General features: G+C 35.5%; 1 protein-coding gene across 1 annotated transcript in view; it reads left to right on the top strand.

Moving 5' to 3' along the window:
- PTPRD (protein tyrosine phosphatase receptor type D) overlaps positions 1-16,991 on the top strand; it is a 218,202-nt gene extending 201,211 nt beyond the window's left edge. The window contains 7 exon segments of the mRNA XM_057421164.1: positions 547-832; positions 1,306-1,484; positions 2,674-2,800; positions 3,742-3,867; positions 8,260-8,414; positions 12,575-12,710; positions 15,080-16,991. Of these exon segments, the coding sequence (XP_057277147.1) occupies positions 547-832; positions 1,306-1,484; positions 2,674-2,800; positions 3,742-3,867; positions 8,260-8,414; positions 12,575-12,710; positions 15,080-15,148 (1,078 nt within the window). The 3' untranslated portion in view covers positions 15,149-16,991.
- Positions 16,992-20,557: the final 3,566 nt, after the last annotated feature.

The following is a 20,557-nucleotide window of genomic DNA, read 5'->3' as shown; positions in this document are numbered from 1 at the left end:
GCCGGGCTAAGTGAAGGCGCAGAGGACAGAACAAACTGTGAATAATTGGAGACTGACAGAGTTGGGAGACAGATACAAAGTTTAAAGTACCATAGAAATATGTAAGACTCTATTTCTGTAACATTATTGTTGGTCAATCAGTTTACTTCTGTAAACAGACTAGCAACAACAGCATGTTTAATGAGTTACAAATCATGCTATAAATAAAGCTTGAATTCTTAGAGGGTTCATCATCACAGTAATTTCTATTTTTAAGAACATATGTTTCTAGAACATGTTGCAATGTGTTTATATATTAAGCCTGAAACTGCAAGATGCAAAGGTCTAGTATAAAAGCATTCCACGTTCTCAACTGCTTATAATGGGTGCTAAAGGAGTTTACTTATTTCAGGGTGACAACCTCTTTCATAAGAACTGATGTTCACATTCAGAAAAATGTGCTGTTCAAATCAGTGTTACAAAACTTTAAAATTTTAATGCCATAATAGTAAACACAATGCATGAAATAGTTCTTCATATTTTTCCTCCTGTGTTCATTTCTTTTAGTGCTGGAGTCGGCAGGACTGGCTGTTTCATTGTGATAGATGCCATGTTAGAGAGAATAAAGCATGAAAAGACTGTAGATATTTATGGCCACGTAACTCTAATGAGAGCGCAGAGGAATTACATGGTTCAAACTGAGGACCAATACATCTTTATCCATGATGCACTGCTAGAAGCAGTGACATGTGGAAATACCGAAGTGCCAGCCAGAAACCTGTATGCATATATCCAGAAGCTGACACAGATAGAAACAGGCGAGAATGTCACAGGAATGGAACTGGAATTTAAGGTACTGGGATTTTATATTGTGGGAAGACAAACCAAATGGTATAACACTTAATGCTGCTCTGTCCTCCACCAGTTGTTTCCAGTAATCAAAATATAACACATCAGCAGGATAAAATCTTACATTAGGGAGACAATCCCTTGTGAAATGTACAGCTCAATCCCCAGTGTCCAGACAAGAGCCATTCATTGAGGGTGGTTTAACCCTGCTGTTCCTTCATTGTTTGTATAGCTTGAAATGTGTGTTTGTGTAACAGTTTAATACTCAGATTTGGCAATATGTATTAACGGAGCAGACATTAAACTTTTATAAGGTGTCAAAAGAAGCTTTGCAAATATTTAGGTAATGCAATAGAACATGGAAAAATAAGCGTCTGAAATTATTCATTAATGGATATTAGCAGACATCATGAAATGTGATAGTGTCATTTGTTTTTGTTGTACCCGTCCTTAATTATTTTAATTTATTTTCAACAGCGTCTTGCTAGCTCTAAGGCTCACACTTCAAGATTCATCAGTGCCAATCTTCCATGTAATAAATTCAAAAATCGCCTTGTCAATATTATGCCATATGAGTCTACAAGGGTATGCTTGCAACCAATCCGAGGAGTAGAAGGCTCTGACTATATTAATGCCAGTTTCATTGATGGATACAGGTATTAATGTTGATGTGTTCTCTGTTCGCTGTTTTAAAAGTTTACAAATTATATATCTAATTTTATTGAAAATAACAAAATCTAGCATTGAAATTTATTTTTTATTATCTATGCATGCCATGGTTGACTGGGACGTTTTTTAAATATTAATGAAAGGTTTAGATTTTCACCCATACAATACAGGAAAATTCTGTAAATATCATAGAGTCTTAAACACTATATTTTTACCTACCTTTAAACCGTTGAGAGCTCCCAATATGTTTTGCATGCTGAACTTTACTGAGATTTTAAGTACATTCATGATTTGTAACATCTGTATTTTCACTGCTGTTTAAAAAGATACATAGATATAGCGCATAGGATATACACTCTTTGTGTCAAGGTGATAACCTGTGAACTTGGAACACTGATTAAGACTAGACCTAGATGCCGAAAGCATTTTGTACATAAACAGTTGCATAGCTTAGCAGCACCGAGCAATATACCCTTAGCTGACTTAAGCAGCAGCTAGAAAAAGGCATGAAAGAGGAGCAGTTTAGTTTCCATAAGGCCGTTTAGGTGTACCTGAGTATCTGCAGAGGTCATTTACTGAGCCTCAGGTCATAATTGGAAACAACCTTCATCTTCACTGTTGCCTACAGAGGTGTTTCTGTTGTTTGAAAGAAGCAAGACAACATAAAGTGGTCATCTTATAAAGCTGCTGATCCAGAAGCTTTTAAGAACTTGGTGGTAGCTTCTACTAGTAGGATATTTAGGCCTGGAAATGCAGTGCACTCCATTCCTGAACTTCCTTCCTTACTTTTGCTGGAGGCATCAGACTGTTGAAAAGGAGTTCATAAAGAAACTGTATGATGCTATAATTCCAAAACTTAATAGATTGTTAAACAGTTATTTCTACAAAATGAACCAACAAAACTAAGTGTTTAAGTGCTTTTTACAGCGCACAAAATTGGGCTATTAGGGTTGCAATAAAATTTAAATAATAATGATAAAGACATATATCATAATAGAGTAATTTCCCTCTTGAAGTTCTAAAAATAAAAGGCCACAGTTTGATTAAACAATCATAACAAGATTTTAATGTACTTATTTTTAATAGTATATAAATTTTTCCTCTAGATAATGTTTACATATAAACAGAATATGTGTATCAGTTCACTTTTTTGATTAATTTTTTTTTTTAACATAGACAACAAAAAGCTTATATAGCTACACAGGGTCCCTTAGCAGAAACAACTGAAGACTTTTGGAGAATGCTCTGGGAGCATAATTCTACAATTGTGGTCATGCTCACTAAGCTACGAGAAATGGGCAGAGTGAGTAGTGCTGTAATATTCCTTTCCTACAATGTTATATTGATTTTTTATTAAAATATTTCTTTGTTGTTTGAATGTCTGAAGAGAAAGGTGAGGATTTAGGTTCCTTCTTTTTAAGTATCGGTGGCATTGGTTGGTCACCAGATGTAAGGTTTTCCAATTTGTAGATGTATTGAAATACTAGACAAGGCATTTTGTTGTGGGGTACACTGAGATTCAGCAGCTGAGTTTGCATGTTGGTATTCATGGTATGCAGAGAGCATTGCTGCCTATTTAAAACCAAAGATTTCTTACTTGTAAACTCCACTTTTGCAGTGTCTGTTTAACAATGGTAGAAGAAAGCGTAGTACTTTCAAGATCTGAATATCTTCTGTGTGTTCATAGCACTGAACTTTAAAGTTTCAGCATCCAGTTTACAGTCCTAAACTCATTCAAGTGGTGCATTATGTAATGGAGAGAACGAAGCAGTTTACTATCTGGACAGGATTACATCAAGATGAAGCCATATGTGATAAGTGAAATCTGAGTCAGGCCATGTATCAAGGGAATAGAGATGATTCACGACATGGCTAGTAGTTGCAGAAATAGTCCTGACTGAGGACAGGAGGACTTGCTTCAACAGGGAAGAAGAAAGAAAACTGAAGATGGCCTCAAGATTTAAATGCCATTCTGTATGGAAAATCAGGCTAGGGGTAGCCCTTGTCAGTGATAAATAATGGAACTGAGGAGACGTATAAACAAGTTCAGGTATACAGTCATCAGAGAGATCAAATTTATTCTAGGTATGGATCTTTATGTTCACAGTAAGACAAAATTCATGTTCCTGTCACTAATGGCTCTTTCCACGAGTATTACACTTCTCTCAGTAAAAAAGGGTTTATCCCAGTTTATAGTAGTGGTCTCAAGCAACAGGAAATATATTTTGCTTCCTTATTTTGTAGGAAAAATGCCACCAGTACTGGCCTGCAGAGCGCTCAGCCAGATATCAGTATTTTGTGGTAGATCCAATGGCAGAGTACAACATGCCACAGTATATTCTGAGGGAATTCAAGGTTACAGATGCAAGGGTAAGTTAACAGAGCATTACACTAGTTCACAGAAGTTTAAAAGATAATGTCAAGCTCTCTCTTTTCCTCTCCCTTTCTTTTTATAATTATTATTAGAAAAACTCTAGGGGTGTACTTTCTACAAGATTGTGTAAGAACAACTGGCTTCATTCAGATCTAACATCTAGGCAGCACATCTTTGTAGAGTCCTGAATAACTATGTATGCCAAAATGCATTAGATGATTTGAGGACCATTTTGCTTTTTTCCTTATTTTTCCTTTGATCCTTTTGGGGGCAATTTTTTGTCACTTACAGCTGTAAAAATGTTGTTTTGCACCACCCTCTTGTCTGAGTGAGTATGAAGGTTAATACGCTGAGATTTAAAAACTGCACAGCAAATAGCATTTGTAAGAAAAGCTTGACAAGCTCGGCACATTATAATTTGATTTTTGGCATAGCATATTTTCAACACTCATGTATATCTGCAGACTAGATATGTGCAGCTGTGACCCTAGCATCCTCATTTTCATACTGTATTTCTTACCCGAATTCTTGAGTTCAAAACTGAGAACTTATCTAAGATTAAATATACATAAATTTTAAATATATATCTGGCATTTCTCAGATTTGTGGTTTGTAGGACTTTAGTCTGCATGGAAAGAAAAGTTACTGACAGCCTCCATTTCTGTAAAAGCTGTAGAATACTATTTATTCAAGTAAAATAGCAGGATGTACTGTCCAGGAATGAGTGATTACTAGGAGTTGCCAGCCAGCATCCGCAACAGTAGGCTTTCTCATAGTTAGCTAGACTGCTGCTTTTAATGTAAGCTTCAAGTAAAATTAGGTACTACTGACAATTAATTAAACAGTATAGTCAGTAACTGAGTCAGCACATAAAAAATTTATTTTAGCAAATGTGACATAGGTGAGTGTGTTTTGGAAGAAACTGTAGACAAACTTCATCTGACTTTCATTCTGTCTGAAGTCTAAGTAAGGATCACATGATCCTTATATCACTTACATCTTCTCTAACCTTAACCTGTTTGTACTTAACAAAAATGGAGGTCAGCAACCTCCTAAGTTCAGCCTTTAGCCACACTTGTAAGCGTAGGCAGTGAAAGCCAATTCCACGACAACTGTGCTGACAAGTTTTCATTGATCATTTATAAAAAATCTGTTCCATCTCAAGCTGGCAGAGCTCTTACGTGACATAGTTCACCAAGCTCAGATCACAAAATAACAATGATAACAAAAAGGTACAGATGTAGTTGAAGTATCTCCAAACAGTATGTATTTCCAAAAAGTTCTTTCAAGAGTTTATAGAACTAGGGTATTTACAAAATTCTGTTTACTTATAGCTAGAAAACCAGTAAAAATTCTTAAAGAGTCAAATAATTTGCCCGAAATCATTTTTTTGGACCTGATATTAGTACACTTACTTTAAAAAGCAAACGTCCACCTTGGCAGTGGCTATTGTGGAGTTTTGCCATCACATATAATTGCTTCTCAAATCTTAAAAATGTCTTTACATTCATGGGCCAAATTTAGTTAAACAATGCACTGGCAAGCTAACAGGGCCATCTTACATTTTTTTGATGTGCTGGAAAACTATACCTCCTCCCAAATTTAATGGAAGCAGTGGCTACTACTTACCAAAATGTACATTATAGTTTTGTTGTAGTTAGGCTTTTATGTCTGTTACACCCAGTAACTGAGGCCATCTAGCTAAATTGTTGCATTATTGAGTAAATGCTGCAGTGGTTACAGCCAGCCTCTCCCCACTATCTCAAAAACCATCCATAATGTTAGAATACCAGCCATGTTCTGGCCAAGCCAAGCAGGGAAATTATTCACCAGGGACAACAAAAGAAGTACACTGCCTTTGAGGTGTCAGCAGCAAGTTTTGGTGTGGAGCTCTCTGTTGTTTCTGAAACAAAGCTGTGAATTTCTGTAAGGTGAAACTGACCTCTGTAACTGTTTCTGTCTATGGCTTCTGACTGCTTTACACTCACTTTCTCTGTAAATTCCAAGGTCAGTATGTTGGAGCAGTCTCATTTAAAGCTAAAATATTAATAATAACTCTTATTATAAATTCTACATCCTCATCAAAAGACAATTGAATATCCTTTGTGCAGAGCAAGAAGAACTCCAAATCATCAGCCAATCAATAGGATGATACATTAAAAGCACTCTGCTCCACAGGGAATCTCAAAGTTCAAGTTTTCATAACTAACTGTGCAAACTGTCACAAGTAAAGATTTTAACAAAATTTGGCATTTGTATTTGGACTGCTATTGGCAAGCATTTCATTAAAAGAAAGGAGTGCTGTTTATAATGTCAATGGCAAAGGGAACTGTGTAAGAAATTGCAGATCAGTTCCCAGTATGTTTTTATGGTACTCTACCATTAGACTAAGTTTACTTCTGTGCTCATTAAATTGCATTAAATAACAGAAAATATTGCCATTAAAACTAGATCAGAACAGTTTTCACAGACTTGCACTGGACTTAATGATCATGAAATATACCAACACAATTGATATAGACACACCTCAAAAATAAATATTTACCATCAAATCTATTTTGCACATAGAAATTTGTGGTCTTCCCAATGACAGTGTAGACTTAGTAAAACTTATTTTCTTCTCTCAGAAGTTACTGTTATTCTAGCATAATTCCTGTCAGGGTCAGAACTTGCTGAAGAGTTTCTGTCTCCTTAACCAGCATGTTGAACTGAGTCAGTTTTAAGGTTTTCTTCACTTCAGAAGAATGTGAGGTTATTTTGAAGGGAAACAACCTATTGTTTTGTCTTACTGATTAATCAATGTCATGCCTAAGGCCATCTGAAGGTTGCAGTTTCATTCTGTCTTCTTTGGGAAAATGGGATCACAGGCACCATTTTGAGAGAAGTCTGCATTAACAAAATGCCATTTTCAGAGAAAATATTTAGTTCTTTTTCTTGATGCCCACAAGAAATAAAATTGGGTAAATGTTTTCAAACAGATTTATTTATTTAATTAATTATTTTTTTAAGTGGGCAAAAACGTTCCACAGAAATAGACTGCTAAATTGTAGCAGCGGTCTAGTGAGAATATAAGAGATAGTAAGTCCAAGAAATAAGTCAGAGAAGTGTGTATGTGTCCTCTTACGGAGCAGTGGCTGGCGCACATACATGTATTTTCTATTTTCCTTACTCATCGGAGACATGGGAGGCAAAAACCCACAATACCAGAGAAAACATAAAAGCTTTGGCTATATTTAAAATCCCTTCTATTTCCTTTCAGAGGTCTGTAATTACTAAGTGCTTGTGGTGGAGGAAAAATTAAAAAGAAAATAGTTTTCTTGCCTACACCATAACTTGTTGCTTTTTGGGTGGATCTCCTGTAATAATTTCATTTTTTCAAGAGCTTCATTTAGACCATTTTGAAGCCATGGCAAGATAGGTGCTTAGGAAACATGTCCAGAGGCACAAATTCACATCAGTAGCTCATGCTCCTGCTTTTATGCCCATGCTTTTAATTTTAGGTATGCAGTTTGACAGTGTCGAAATCATCAAGAACAAAGCTTGAAAATTCAGACCAAATTTACTTAATCCATTGGTACTTTATTTTCTCTATTTATGTGTCCTGACCATTTATACATTTAATAGCATACAGCAGCAGTTGGCATTTAATACTTCCAATGCCTTCATTATGCAAATAACCATGCTGCAGTGTCCTGCAGTTTTAAACAGTCTTTTTAGTATTCCTAACCAAAGGGAATTAACAGCTTCAGCCAACTTGTTTTGAGAGAGGAAGGCCTTCTTCTGATTTTGTACTGAGTCCAAGCTATTAGTGCATGAAATTACAATGACTGAGGGGAAGTGGATGCTTTTATAAACAGCTGGCTTGTCTTGAACCATCTTATTCACAGGTTATGTCCACCTCATAGAAAGTACCATGCTACTAAAGATATCATCTGCAGAGGGCAGTTGCTAAATGAGTCTCATAAGTCTCATGCCTGCCATGCACTAAATGGGCATACATAGGGAATGGAGAGTCAGATTGGAGGCTTTATTCTACGTATCCTTGCGGTGTATAGGAATCAAAACATAACTTACTAAAAACATCATATAACCTGATGGGATGTCTTTAGTCTCAGACATGCTTTTTAAGCAGGAAGAATGTCAGACAACTCTCATATCCAGTGCAGAAGAGAATCAATGCAATATTGTTACAGAAGCTGCACTTCTGGACCAATGTGTCCAAAGCACAAGCCAGTACTGTGATTAAAAGAGCCTTCATAAATGTGATCTTAGCCGTTTCCACCTCTTTTCAATGACTTTTGCTTGTGATTGTCTTTTGGTTGTTGGCTGACTGACTTTCAGCCCTGGAACATAGTTTTGGGGTACATTACTTGTGTCTTTTGTTAAAGGATGGCCAGTCCCGAACAGTGAGGCAGTTCCAGTTCACTGACTGGCCAGAACAAGGAGTGCCAAAGTCTGGAGAAGGATTTATTGACTTCATAGGCCAAGTTCATAAGACAAAAGAGCAATTTGGTCAGGATGGACCAATTTCTGTTCATTGCAGGTAAGTAAACAAAGCCTCAAAACAACTCATCTGCAGATTTATTTTTTTTCTAATTTGATTGCTGATTGCTTTATAGTTGTACATGTAAATAGAATTTCATAGTGAACCATCAGAAAATGCAATCAAATAGATATATAAAGGAACACATAGGACCGCTTTGCAAAACAGGAACTGTTCTGTGATATTCAATTTATACACAAAAGATTCTTCTAAAACATATGAAAGCACATAATTTTTTCTTCACTTAAAATAGTCTCTAGTGAAAGGCATAAACAACCTGGTCAATGCATCACACAGAAAGCAGTAGAAGAGCGTTATCACACGCTTCTGTATTTGATTTTATATTTTTTTATTTAAAGTAAAGCTGTTGTATTGGTGGGAATTACTACCTGTAAACAAGCTAGTTTCACTTCAGTAGAACATTCATAGCAACGAAGATGAAACAAATAAAAATGGTAGCTTGCTCAAGAAAGGGAATGGAATAGAAAGCACTGTTTAGAGACATTTCCTATAAAAAAATCACTGAGACTTGGATTGGTGAGCTCTAACTTCAGAATGTAATGCCAGTTTTTTGATACGATGACTTCCCTTAATTCCTTTGCAGTTGATATGCAGATAAAAAACAGCTTGCAGGGTGTGTAATCCAGGGTGGGCCTTTTTAATATTCTTGTAATTTAATTTTTTTCTCTATAGTAATCAGTCTATAGCAGATGGCCAAAAATAATATCTTTATCATCTCTTATTTAATAAATTGTTTTCTATAAATTCCATTAGGAAATTAGTTACTCATTTTTGTAACACTGAATTATTTTTGGTAAACGAAATCTTTTTTATTTATATAACAGAGATGCAATATACTGATACAGATTCCAATTTCTTCCTGCAAGCCAAGTAATGACCCAGTACTTCACATGAAGACAAAATGAACAAGTTTGCTAGAGCATGTGAATGTACAGAGGGAGAGGGATTCTTGTCCTTCCAAAGCTAGGAACAACCAGAAACTGTTTAAAACACAAGTGTATTTTGAGAAAGTTCCATATGCCCCCTAATCTGAAAGACTGACAAAAGAATGTATGTTGGTCCACTTGAATCCTATTTTTTTGCATGTACCTAAAAATTTTTATGGCCTGCTAAGGAGAACAGCATTGCAGAGCAGTGTTTGGGATTCATTTAGCAAGGGAAAATGAAGGACAACTGTGACAAGAGCAAGCCTTATTCTTCCTGACATTAATGAGTTTTGAGAGCAGAGGAGTAATAAGCAATATTTATGCCTTTATGCAGGCATACGTAAGAAGGCAAAGTGATGGTATTCTTCCAAGTTCTTTGTACCATGCAAACTTGTCCACTTGTGACTGCACTGAAATACTGCTTTCAGTAGATTATACCTCGCTTTCAAATGGGTGTGATCTTTCATGCTGAAATTATGGAGACTTCTGCCATTGACTTTGGTAGAAACAAAGTCAAATCCAGTATAATTTATCATGGTTTGGTGTTTAAATGTCTTATCAGCATTGTAATGACAATATAGAGATTGGTGATATGAATTAACTTTCTTAATGTTAGTCAAATAAATAGGATATGTCCCTAGTAAATTAGTAAGTTTTTTTTCTTTCAGGAAGCATAAGATCCTGGGTACCTGCACTTCCTAATCTTTGTGGAATTACAGTAATAATGTCTTCAGTTTGTGCCATGATGAATTTTTAAGAATTTTTCCTGTACAGAGAAATTCTTCAAATTCCAAACCCCCCTAGTTCCACTTTCCTGTGGTTTCCTTCACGCTCTACACATTTTTTACAAATTTCCATTGTGTTACACCCCTGCCACCCACAATTATAAAATGTTCTCCTTTTCTGTCATTTTTACAAATAGATCAGTGCATCACAATTTAAAAATATCTAACTTCATCAGACAGTTAATTAAAAAATAGGTAAAAGAGCATTTACCTTGAAGCAAAATTTTCACTTCAACCAATTTTGGATATTTATAGTCTTTTTAATTCCAGCTTTTAACTGGTGAGTAAGAAAGACCACCCTTTCCCAGCATGCGTTCAAGATTACTTTTTACCAATAAACTTTTCTCTCTTATAAAACCATCAGTACTTCCTTATGACTCATTAAAGTGTCCTAGCTTTGGTTTCTAACTGTTTAAACTTCAGTGATTCGTACTATAACATGAAATATAAGGCCTTCAGCACTTTCTGATTTCACGATCTTTAAAACCTATGTTGCATTGCTTTGTTAAATGTTGTGGTAGAACTCAGTTTGGTCTTTGGCTTGGAAATCAGCTCATCATTTTGCTGTTAGTGATGTGGACTTCCATCACTCTTCAGAAATCCTAAGCATCTTCTAATAGGAATTTGTACAATGCTAAAGTATGCTTGCCACTTTCAGGGGAACAGGGTCAATTTCCTACAGACTTTATCAAAATACTACATTTGATGGATTTGCAAGCACTGAGATCTTTCCATATTTGTCTGCCTTCCTCATTAAGTGGCTTCTCCAGATACTTTCTGATTTCTTATGAACCCAAGACAGCAGAACATTTCCCTCCTTTTGCTGAATTAAAGAGTTTTGTGTAGTCTTTTTTTAAGTAATTAACTAAAGTGTGAGGCTAGAAGTCCTCACACAAATCTAGAAAATGACACCTTTTTTTATATCTTTTTTATACTATTGAACAGGACAGAAAATGGCAATCTGCTATCACTTGCTAGTCGCCTTCTCAGCTACTTGGCTTAGATCACACTGTTGTCAGGCTTAGATCACACGAAGTCTGGCTAGGTTATAGTGCTGATTTTTCCAGTATTTGTTTCAGTATGTTTCTTAAACTAGCTTTCTAATTTACCGCATCAGGGAAAGGAGACCTTACACTCCAGTCTTCAGTTCCTCTAGGTGTCCAGAACCACTGTCATCACATATAGGTAAACCAGCATTGTCAGCCTGATATTTTGTCGTATTGTTTCTCAACTGTCCTTTGGCTTCAGCTCTCCAAAGAAAAACAGGTTTTGCAAAACTGCTAAATCTAATCACATAGATTTAATAGCCCTGCAAGTACACTGATCTAGACCAAAAACTAAAATACCATCAGATATTCAGTTTCTGCCCTAGTCTTATGAATTCACTGGATCTCTGTCATAGTCCCTGTCAATGTTCAGAGTTCTTCAGTCTTTCCAAGCTGTTCATGTTCTTCACTAGCCTGTCTGCTGAATAAATCTTACAAATCTCCAGCTTCCCACGTCTATCTGACTGGAGAAAAACGTATGAAATCATTAGCATCCACAGTGAGATGTTGGGGTGCTTAATTTCCACCCATAGAAGTACAGACTTGGGAAATCTTTTTTTCTGTGTAGTTACTTGTCTCTTTGTCCAAGAGTTGTCCTCATGAATAAGTAATTGTTTAAATTCAATAACTGATAACTATTGGTGCTATTGATTACAGGAATTTCTATCTGTTCCTGGGGGTATTTAGCTAATAACAGAAACCCAAGCCAGAACAGAACACAAACAAGCCATATATTCAAAGAAGGTATTTCACATTTTTGTAGACAGACACGGTGTACAAAACAGTAGTAGAAAGCTACATATCCACACCCCCAGACTTTAATAAAAGCTGCGTCTTAAGGGATTTGTGTATTTATTACTTCAGTTGTAACGTGTATGAACAATTTCAACATTAATTGAAAATCCATCAACTATTTCTAGCTCAAAGTAGAAGATAAACTAACACACTGAAGATGTGTAAAAGACAGCATATATGTGAATGAGCTAAAGTAAAGCAAGTAAAATACATTTTGGCTTCTTTTACTTTTGTCAGTTCCAGCTTAAATTATTGGCAGCAAACATCATTATTTTCCTTCACCATGACTGATTGCTATATATCTAGATGAATAAACTAAGTCACTTTGCAATGAAGACTGGAGACTCAGGAAGTACTTAGTAGCATGTGAAGTTTGCTTGAGCACAGTTATCTTCCAAATGCAGTGTGGTAGTTTGCTGTGCAATTTTGCTTAGTGAGCCTTTCCCCATATGGAAATCTGTACACCCATGGTGTGTTGTAACCACTAATAATTTGACAGCCAAGCAGACAATTCTTTCAGCATTAACTATCAATTAACATTCCTTTTTTCCTTTTTTTTTCTTTTTTTCCTTCTTTTATTGCAACAGCGCGGGTGTTGGAAGGACTGGAGTATTCATAACCCTGAGCATTGTGTTAGAAAGAATGAGATATGAAGGTGTTGTAGACATCTTCCAGACTGTCAAAATGTTAAGGACACAGCGGCCAGCCATGGTACAGACAGAGGTGAGCAAAATGGTATCCATATACAATGTTGATGAAAAAGAGGGGATATTTCCACAGCCAAAGAATGCACACATAAGAGACTGTATAATATGTGCTTACATTTGTATCTTAAGTGACTGTATGACTACAGTCTAAAATCTGCCATAAAGGTACTGCAACGACTATTTCCTGTTAAAGCAGTAGATACTCCAGGCTGTGGAAGAAAAAGATTATGTCAGTAGTGGATCCTAAATTGTGGTAGTTAAGGAAAACAATACTTTTATAAGCTTTACCTATTTTTATTTGAACCTTTGCTTCCTGACAGAAATGGGTGGTAACAAGGAAGGAGGTAAAGTATTTCTGCAGGTGGATCCACTGTTTGGTCTTTTGTTGTGGGAGCAAAGTGGTATTCACAGCTTCAGACTGACACCATTATTTAAATGTTTTTCTTACTTTGTGTCAAGTAAGTGGCTCTTTGGTGTGAAAATTATAATGGTAAACTCAACATTCAGGAAAACCAGTGTAAGTAATTTCTATGCTAACAAGAATGCCTTAGAAAAGTAAGGAAAGGATTAAGCAGTATCAACTGATTTTTGGTGCCTGAATGCTTGGAACTGTGTCATGTCATAAAGAATACTTAAACATTTCCAGTTGTGCTTAATGTCTGCTTAAATTTCTGAATAGGAGGCTTGACTTAAGCCAGAGCAAATAGGTTAGGAAACCAAGCAGAAGGACAGGAGAAGGGAAACATTTTAGGTCATACATTAATTAAGTATAATTTGATTGACACTAGCCTTTAGATGACAGTCTGTGAAATCTAAAATGGTTCCCCACATTTTGCCATTTTCTACAAGAAAATTAAGCTTGCTGTATAAAACATGGGTAGTCTTTCAAGAAGGCAGCTTCATAAAATAAAGTATATGAAAAATAAAGATACTTATTTTTAATCTTGTCAGTTAGCCAAGTAAATCACTGTGACCAATCTGAAGAGTTAATTCCATTTCTTTTCAGTTACCATCATTCTTCTTGATAAGCAAAATGAAAAATGACTGCTTTCTGTTAGTTTTGTTCCAAGAAATAGCTACAGTAACAGAAAATCTATGCTACTTGAACCCTACCTGACAGAGTTCAGCTACACAATATATTCTCTCTCCTACTACTTTGACTTACCTGCATGTGCTACCTTTCATCCCCCTGCTGAAAATAGAAGTGTTGTGTACTGATTTCTTTCAGGATTCTGTAGAAAACAGGTCTGTCATTCGGTAATATAAACTGCCAGGAAATCTAATCCTTACTAAAACAAAGCACTTAAATTCCACGTGGACCACACATACACATAAAATTTATGCATATATCTAATGCATTCAACATTGTTCCAACAAGAAGCAGAAAAGAACTATTAGTGACCACGTCACTACATTGAAGCAAATATCCAATGTGTTTCATGGTCTCCGAAAGAATTTTAATTATGGTCTTAACAAGTATGACCCTTGTGGAATTACCACATAGCACTTTCAGATAAATAAGCAGGGCTTCCTGATATTTTGGGTGGATTTCAGGGGCAATTTCTTTTCAGTTTTTTTCTTTTTCTCTTTTAATACTTAAACCCTAAACAGCAGTTGAAAATGAGTGCCATTTTACCATGCAATATTACATAAATGTGCAAAAGGACTGCTGGTGGGGTTGGGAATAGCACAAAATGCTATAAAATAGCACAAAATTCACCAGGGGTATAAACAAATCTCTTACCACGCTGAACTTTTCTCTGCTTCTAGGTGTAGGTTGAAATGCAGTCTGTTTCATGTAAAGAAGGTGTCTTAACTGTGTATTTCTCTCTTAGGCCTTTTCTTGGCACAGGCTAAGATATCTTCACATGTTCATAAAAGCCTATATTACTGGAAGTTTGGGATTCCATTTGCATCCTTAACATCATTTTTAACCTGGTGGTTTTCCATACAGCACGCCATTTTAAGGCTGTGATGGATTTTTCCACTTAGTGCATTGTATTTTCTATTCAGTTTTTTGGATATGTTGCTACCTAAATATGTGGGGGAAAAGCATTTTTACATGCTCCCATAAGAAGAAAGCTTTATGCTGATGTTATATTAATCCAGAAATAACAAAACGGTCAGTATATGGATGTGTAGTCTCTGCACAGAAAGAAGCTGTGTTCTGTGGAAAATGTTATTGCATTAAATGGATGTCTGTCTTCACATGATGTAACTGGCTGGTTTTCTGTTGGTGTCAGCAAGAGAGTATTGTTGAACTGCACAAGCCTCTGTGGTGTATTTGTCTGTAGCAGCGAAGTGTTCACTCTTAGCTGAAAGAAAATAGAAACCAACCAACAAGCTGGCTTTTTGATGCTTTGTTGTCTATCTTTCTTTCTCCAGGATCAATACCAGTTCTGCTATCGAGCCGCACTGGAATATCTGGGCAGCTTTGATCACTATGCAACATAAAAGCCCATCGTGGATTTTTATTGCAGGCCCTTTAAGATCCATAGAGCCGCTTCTGAGCCATACAATGTGCTTTAGAAGTACTTCTAAACTCTTAGCTAAGGAGCAATTTTTGGGGATATAGAAAATTAATTAATTAAAAAATTAAAAAAAAAAAAAAAAAAGCGGGGATACTTAAAACAACAACAAAAAAAGCCCAACAACAACAAACTATTCCATGTGGACCAAGAATTCACAGTTTAATAACCTAACCATAATAAAAGAATCCTGACCACTGAGGCGTCTGAAGGATCTCATTTACAGATACCTCAAGGGTTCAACTTTGGTTGAAGTTAAAGGGAAGAGGAAATTAATCAGAAAGAATGATCATCTTGTTCAGGATTTTATGCTGTTGCAAAGAGGAATTTTGAGAACTGCAGTTCAGTGCAAGTCCTGGCTTTTCAAAGAAAGTGGACTCTTTACTTCAACATCACCCCTTCCAATCATACTTCTCATCATAACACTTAGGGAAAATGTGGGAATGTTTAAAAAGAAAGTCCTTGATTTAGTTTTTTAGTATTGTAAAGATACTGCTGACCTGTGCTTCATTTTTAACTGTGTAAACTTTTTCCTTTTTTTAACAAGAGTTTATCATTCAATGAAGTGAATTAAAGAAAAGGTTGCATAACTTTTAATCTTTTTGTTTAAAAACTGTAGATTTTTTTTAAGCTGTAGAATTGTAATCTGTAATATTGTGCTGTAGAAATGTTAAACACTTTGAAAATGTGCACATTTTTGTGCAGTCCTATATTTATCTACAGTACTACAGTTTTGTTAGATATTACTTTTACAGTTTTGTTTGTTTTATTTTGCTTTAAGAAAATATTAATTGTAATCAGTTAAATCAAATTGGGGCTTTCTGGTTTCCTTTGGAATCAACAGGGAGGCGCAAAGTATAAAGATGCTGCTAACACACACACGTGCACACACATGCACACCCACACCCTCTCTCTTTATATATATATATGTATCTATTTCTGCCCACCTTTGTCTAATCTCTGTGTAGTTACAGAGATACAGAAAGGTAGATATTCACACATATACATTTCAGGTTTTACATACCTAGATTTATCAATGCATTGGGAATTTTTTCCAGTATACTGCAATTATATTAAACTACTATTTTATCATCTCTGCATTTCCAAGGTCCATAAACTTCTGTTTCAAAGGGAAGCAAGGAATGCACATCGTTGATATTTGACCATCATCTCTATCCCAAATAATATTTCTATCCACGTTGCCACTTGAACACACACACACCCTCATGCACACATGCACATGCACACACACACAAGAGTATGTGATCTAGGCTTCCAGTGAAGTTCAATATTTGTAACACTATAGTGCAATAAGAAATCATATTATAAAATGTAGGAGGTGTGCATGTGGGAAAGGTCAGTGCATATCCCTTTAGGAGCGGAGAATGTTGTAATATACTAGGTATTAAGATGTTTTAAAACTGTATTCAATAGTATACTGTCTATAGTGTGCGCTATATAATTTACATTTATCGTATTTAACAGGGCAAAGCCAAACACACATTGCTCTGTGAAATCAAATGTTTTGTGGCATACAGCATTGGTTGGGGATGCTGGGTTTCATTTTAATTTTACATTTAGAGTGCCTTATATTTGATGCCTATTTTGAATAGCATTTCTTTAGGTTAGCCTTCATTTATGTTTAGTTCGATTTGTTTGTATCTTTGTTATTTTTTCAAACATTTTAATACATGTATCAGACAATTTTGAAAAATATGAATTTCCAGTTTCTAATCAAGTATGGATGGTAATAAATGATAACCCAAAACATATAGGTAGTCAAAGCCCTTTATCTTTCCATATTTCCAATAACAGATGAGCCCACAAATTAAAAATACATTTCTCGTTGGCTTTTCAAACACGCTGTGTTGCTGGTTAGAGTGTTATCATTGCAGAGATGCAGCAGTACAATAGCAGTAGTTGACATTAGCAGTGCTTATGATCTTTTGTTGTTTTTTTTTGTTGGTTTTTTTTTTCAATTTTGGGCCAAGTCCTGCTCATTTACTTGGGTCAACAGATTGTTAAAGTCAAGCAATTGCTTTCAGTGGGAGGGTTCACTTAAGGCTACCTAGACTGAGCCCACAGAATATTTGAGAATGACACTAGTTTTCTTCCAGGGAACAAAGAAAATTCTGTGAACAGCACAAAGTACTTTTTGTGAATTTTAATAGGATGCCGTTTACATTGACCCTGTTTTCCATCATGCCTCCTGCCATTGTCAGTACATGAGTATCAAAGGAATTCTTTCCTTGGGGTTTCAAATAGGAGCATTTTTATGGCTTGTCAGTGTGACCTTAACTTTTCTTCTTCAACTTTTCCCAGTACTAGCAGAAAGAAAAATATGAAAGACCAAACTCCAGCAAGCATTGCATTTGAGTACTTTTGTAAAGAAAAAAAAAATCAAAACAAAAGCATAAATATATATATTTGGAATAGAAGTATTATAGAAGGCTATCTCAGAATGAGATTCTCTAACTTACACCTGAAACAGAGAAGAATGTGCGCTATATTTCTTTTCTTCTTCTTCCTTGATTTCTATTTTAAAATAACTGTTGAAGTGCCCAGGTTATGTCATGTGGTCATGTTCTTCAGCTCAAATGTAGAGAATCAGAAAAACAAGATAATCAAAAAGCATCATTTTGGAAACATAGACTAGGGAAGATTCTTGCACACTGAATCTGTAAAGGCATCAGTGTGTTCTCCCTAGCAGACTATGCAAGCCCCAAAGAAAATGAGGGAGTTAAAAAAAAGGCAGATCCAATTTGTGAGGAAAACCATTGTACAACTAAATATTCATTTTAGTTATGTTTCTTAGGATAAATGTTAGCATCATTGATGTGCATTCCACTTTCTTTTTTTTTTATATATAGTCATTCTACAATTAATTTGGATAGTGAGCATCTTTGTTTACATGCATCATACGTTTCCAAGCTTAAAATTGGTTTCATCAGCATAACCAGTATGGTGCTGTTATTTATTGCTGTTTATATGTGTAGTTACGTCTAATTTTATAATTAGTTGCAATGGAGAAAAAAAAAATAAAATATATAAAAATGGTTTATACAAAAGTTTAATTTAGCTCTTTTTTAAAAAATTGTGTGGTTAGGTAGTAGAGAAAATGGCTGGAGGAAGGAATGGCCCTCTAGGGAGATTTGCACTTTCTATATGTACCTTTGTACTATGCACTGCCCTATTGATTCTACACCCAATAATGTTACAACTTGAACCCATCTGCAAGAAACTGCTTCTAAAATCCACTTATGTGTATCTAAAAGACACAGAACATGTAAAAAGGAAAAAAAAAAATGCAACTGCTTTTTTTCCTTTTATTCTCTCCTTTTTTTCTTTAGTTTTATTAGGTTTTTTCTTTTTTCTTTCTTTTTTTTCTCCTTTTTTTTTTTTGTGTGTGTGTGTGTGTATGCCCTGATACTCCACAGATATCAGAAGGCTGCAGGTCTCATCATAACCATCTGTTACGTGGCTTTGCCATTCAAGCTTGGAGTGTCTTTACAAAGATAATAAAAAATTGTGTTCTTTGCTCTTGTTTTGGATGCATAGACTAAAAGAAATTTAAAAATTACCTTGTAAAATGGCTTGTTAAAAGATACAATTACCTCTAATTAGTAGTACGCGTAAATGTTTTACAGAATGAAAGGCGTGCTTTTTATTTTCTTACTTCGTTACATTGGTGGCGAAAGAAAGTCTGTATGAAAATCAGTTCTTTGCTGACACAAGTTCCATTTGTTACAAATGAATTCTAATAAAATGTCAGTGTTATGCAGCCCTGGTCTTCTTTCTTAAGCAGTATTTTTGAAATCAAAACTTGTTTGGTTCCTCTTGATGATAAGAGTTTAATTGGAGCTACAAAGCAGTCATTAATCTTCTTAACTATCAGCTGGACAGTGGAAAATGCATTCTTATTTTACCAAATGTATATCGTTTTCAGCAGGAAATTTTGGGCCAGCATGCACAAACTCTTTGTCATAAGTTCCCATAGCTTCATATGAATTTAACTGAAATTGTCACACTTTAGATGCCTCAGGAGTTCCCTCTTGTTCTTTAGAAATGTATCATTAATTCTGTCCATTCATAGGTGCAATCCAAAGAGGACAAAGTATCTACACATTTGGGGCAAATTGTGAGTTTTTCAGTCCTGTAGAGTTGGCAGGTTCTGGAGTAAATCCTAAGTCACTGGTCAGAATTCAGCTACTGAAATAGTGGCAAGCAGTCATGACAGATTTTTGAATGACGTCTGCTGTGCACTGCATGTGCAGCAAGTGCAAACGTGGGTCTGTGAAGCTGCTGTCCAAATACTGTGCAAGTGTTTTCAAACACTGAAAAAGTTTCAGGTGAACATGCTGAGTGTATTGAGGCAAGTTACAAGGGGCATGTCATGGCAACCTATAGTCAAGGAAACCATAAAAGAGTCTTACTCTGCTTGTTTTGAAAGAGAGCAGGTTCTGTTTCCAGGATTGCTTTTCAGTAAGGGAACACGATCTATTAGGGATTAGTATTAAGTACGTGGTAATAAAGAATTCTCTATGCTGCAGGATGTGAAAAGACATAAAAATTAGACTGCTAAGAACGTGCATTGTTCTTAGCCTAACTACCATAATAATGTGATGATAATAGTGTAAATGCAAAGCCTTAGTATTCTTACTAATGTTTTTCAACTGACTTCTGGGAATTTTACAATTGCTGCTTTGCAGGCTGCTTTTGACTTGAACCTTTTTTGCATAGATGGTGCAAGGTGGTATAAAACTGTTATGTAAGGGTTTCTTTAACTATCTGAGTGGCTTTAGATGGTGCCATTTAATGTCATCATTGCCTTCTTTGAGCTTACCTGTTCTGTGCATCTAGCATGAGCAAAAATAAAGCATGAAAATTAATATTGATTTGGCTATGTACAGGTTAAGACTTTTAAGTTAATGAGCTTTAACAAAACTAGCTCTAATTCATGCTTCCTTTGCACAGAACAGAATATTTTTATGTCAACATACTTTGAGATCATCAAAGTTAAGAAATTAAAAAAATTAACCTATCTCAAGGCAAAACACAAACTACAGACTTTAAAACACAATACCCTTTGCATCTTTTATGCAAACACTTAGACCAAATTTCCAGATTCCCAGAATCTAGTTCCCAGAATCTACAGCAAGAGAGGATTTCCATACATGGTTTCTATTTTTTTCTACTACTACCCACTTTTCCCAGTCTGCATCAGCTTAGGACAAAAATGAGCTACCAGCAAAGATATAAACAAAGTATTGAAAAAAGTACTGATAAAGAATATATTGAAAGAAATTATTCACTAACCGTAGTGTCCAGAAAAGGT

Source organism: Pezoporus wallicus, unplaced genomic scaffold (genome assembly GCF_028554395.1).
Source record: "Pezoporus wallicus isolate ANWC-B61680 ecotype Strahan unplaced genomic scaffold, APGP_CSIRO_Pwel_v1 contig_1278, whole genome shotgun sequence".
Lineage (NCBI taxonomy): Eukaryota > Metazoa > Chordata > Aves > Psittaciformes > Psittacidae > Pezoporus > Pezoporus wallicus.
The sequence above is the reverse complement of the archived record's forward strand: the minus strand, read 5'-3'. Positions and strand labels throughout refer to the sequence as shown.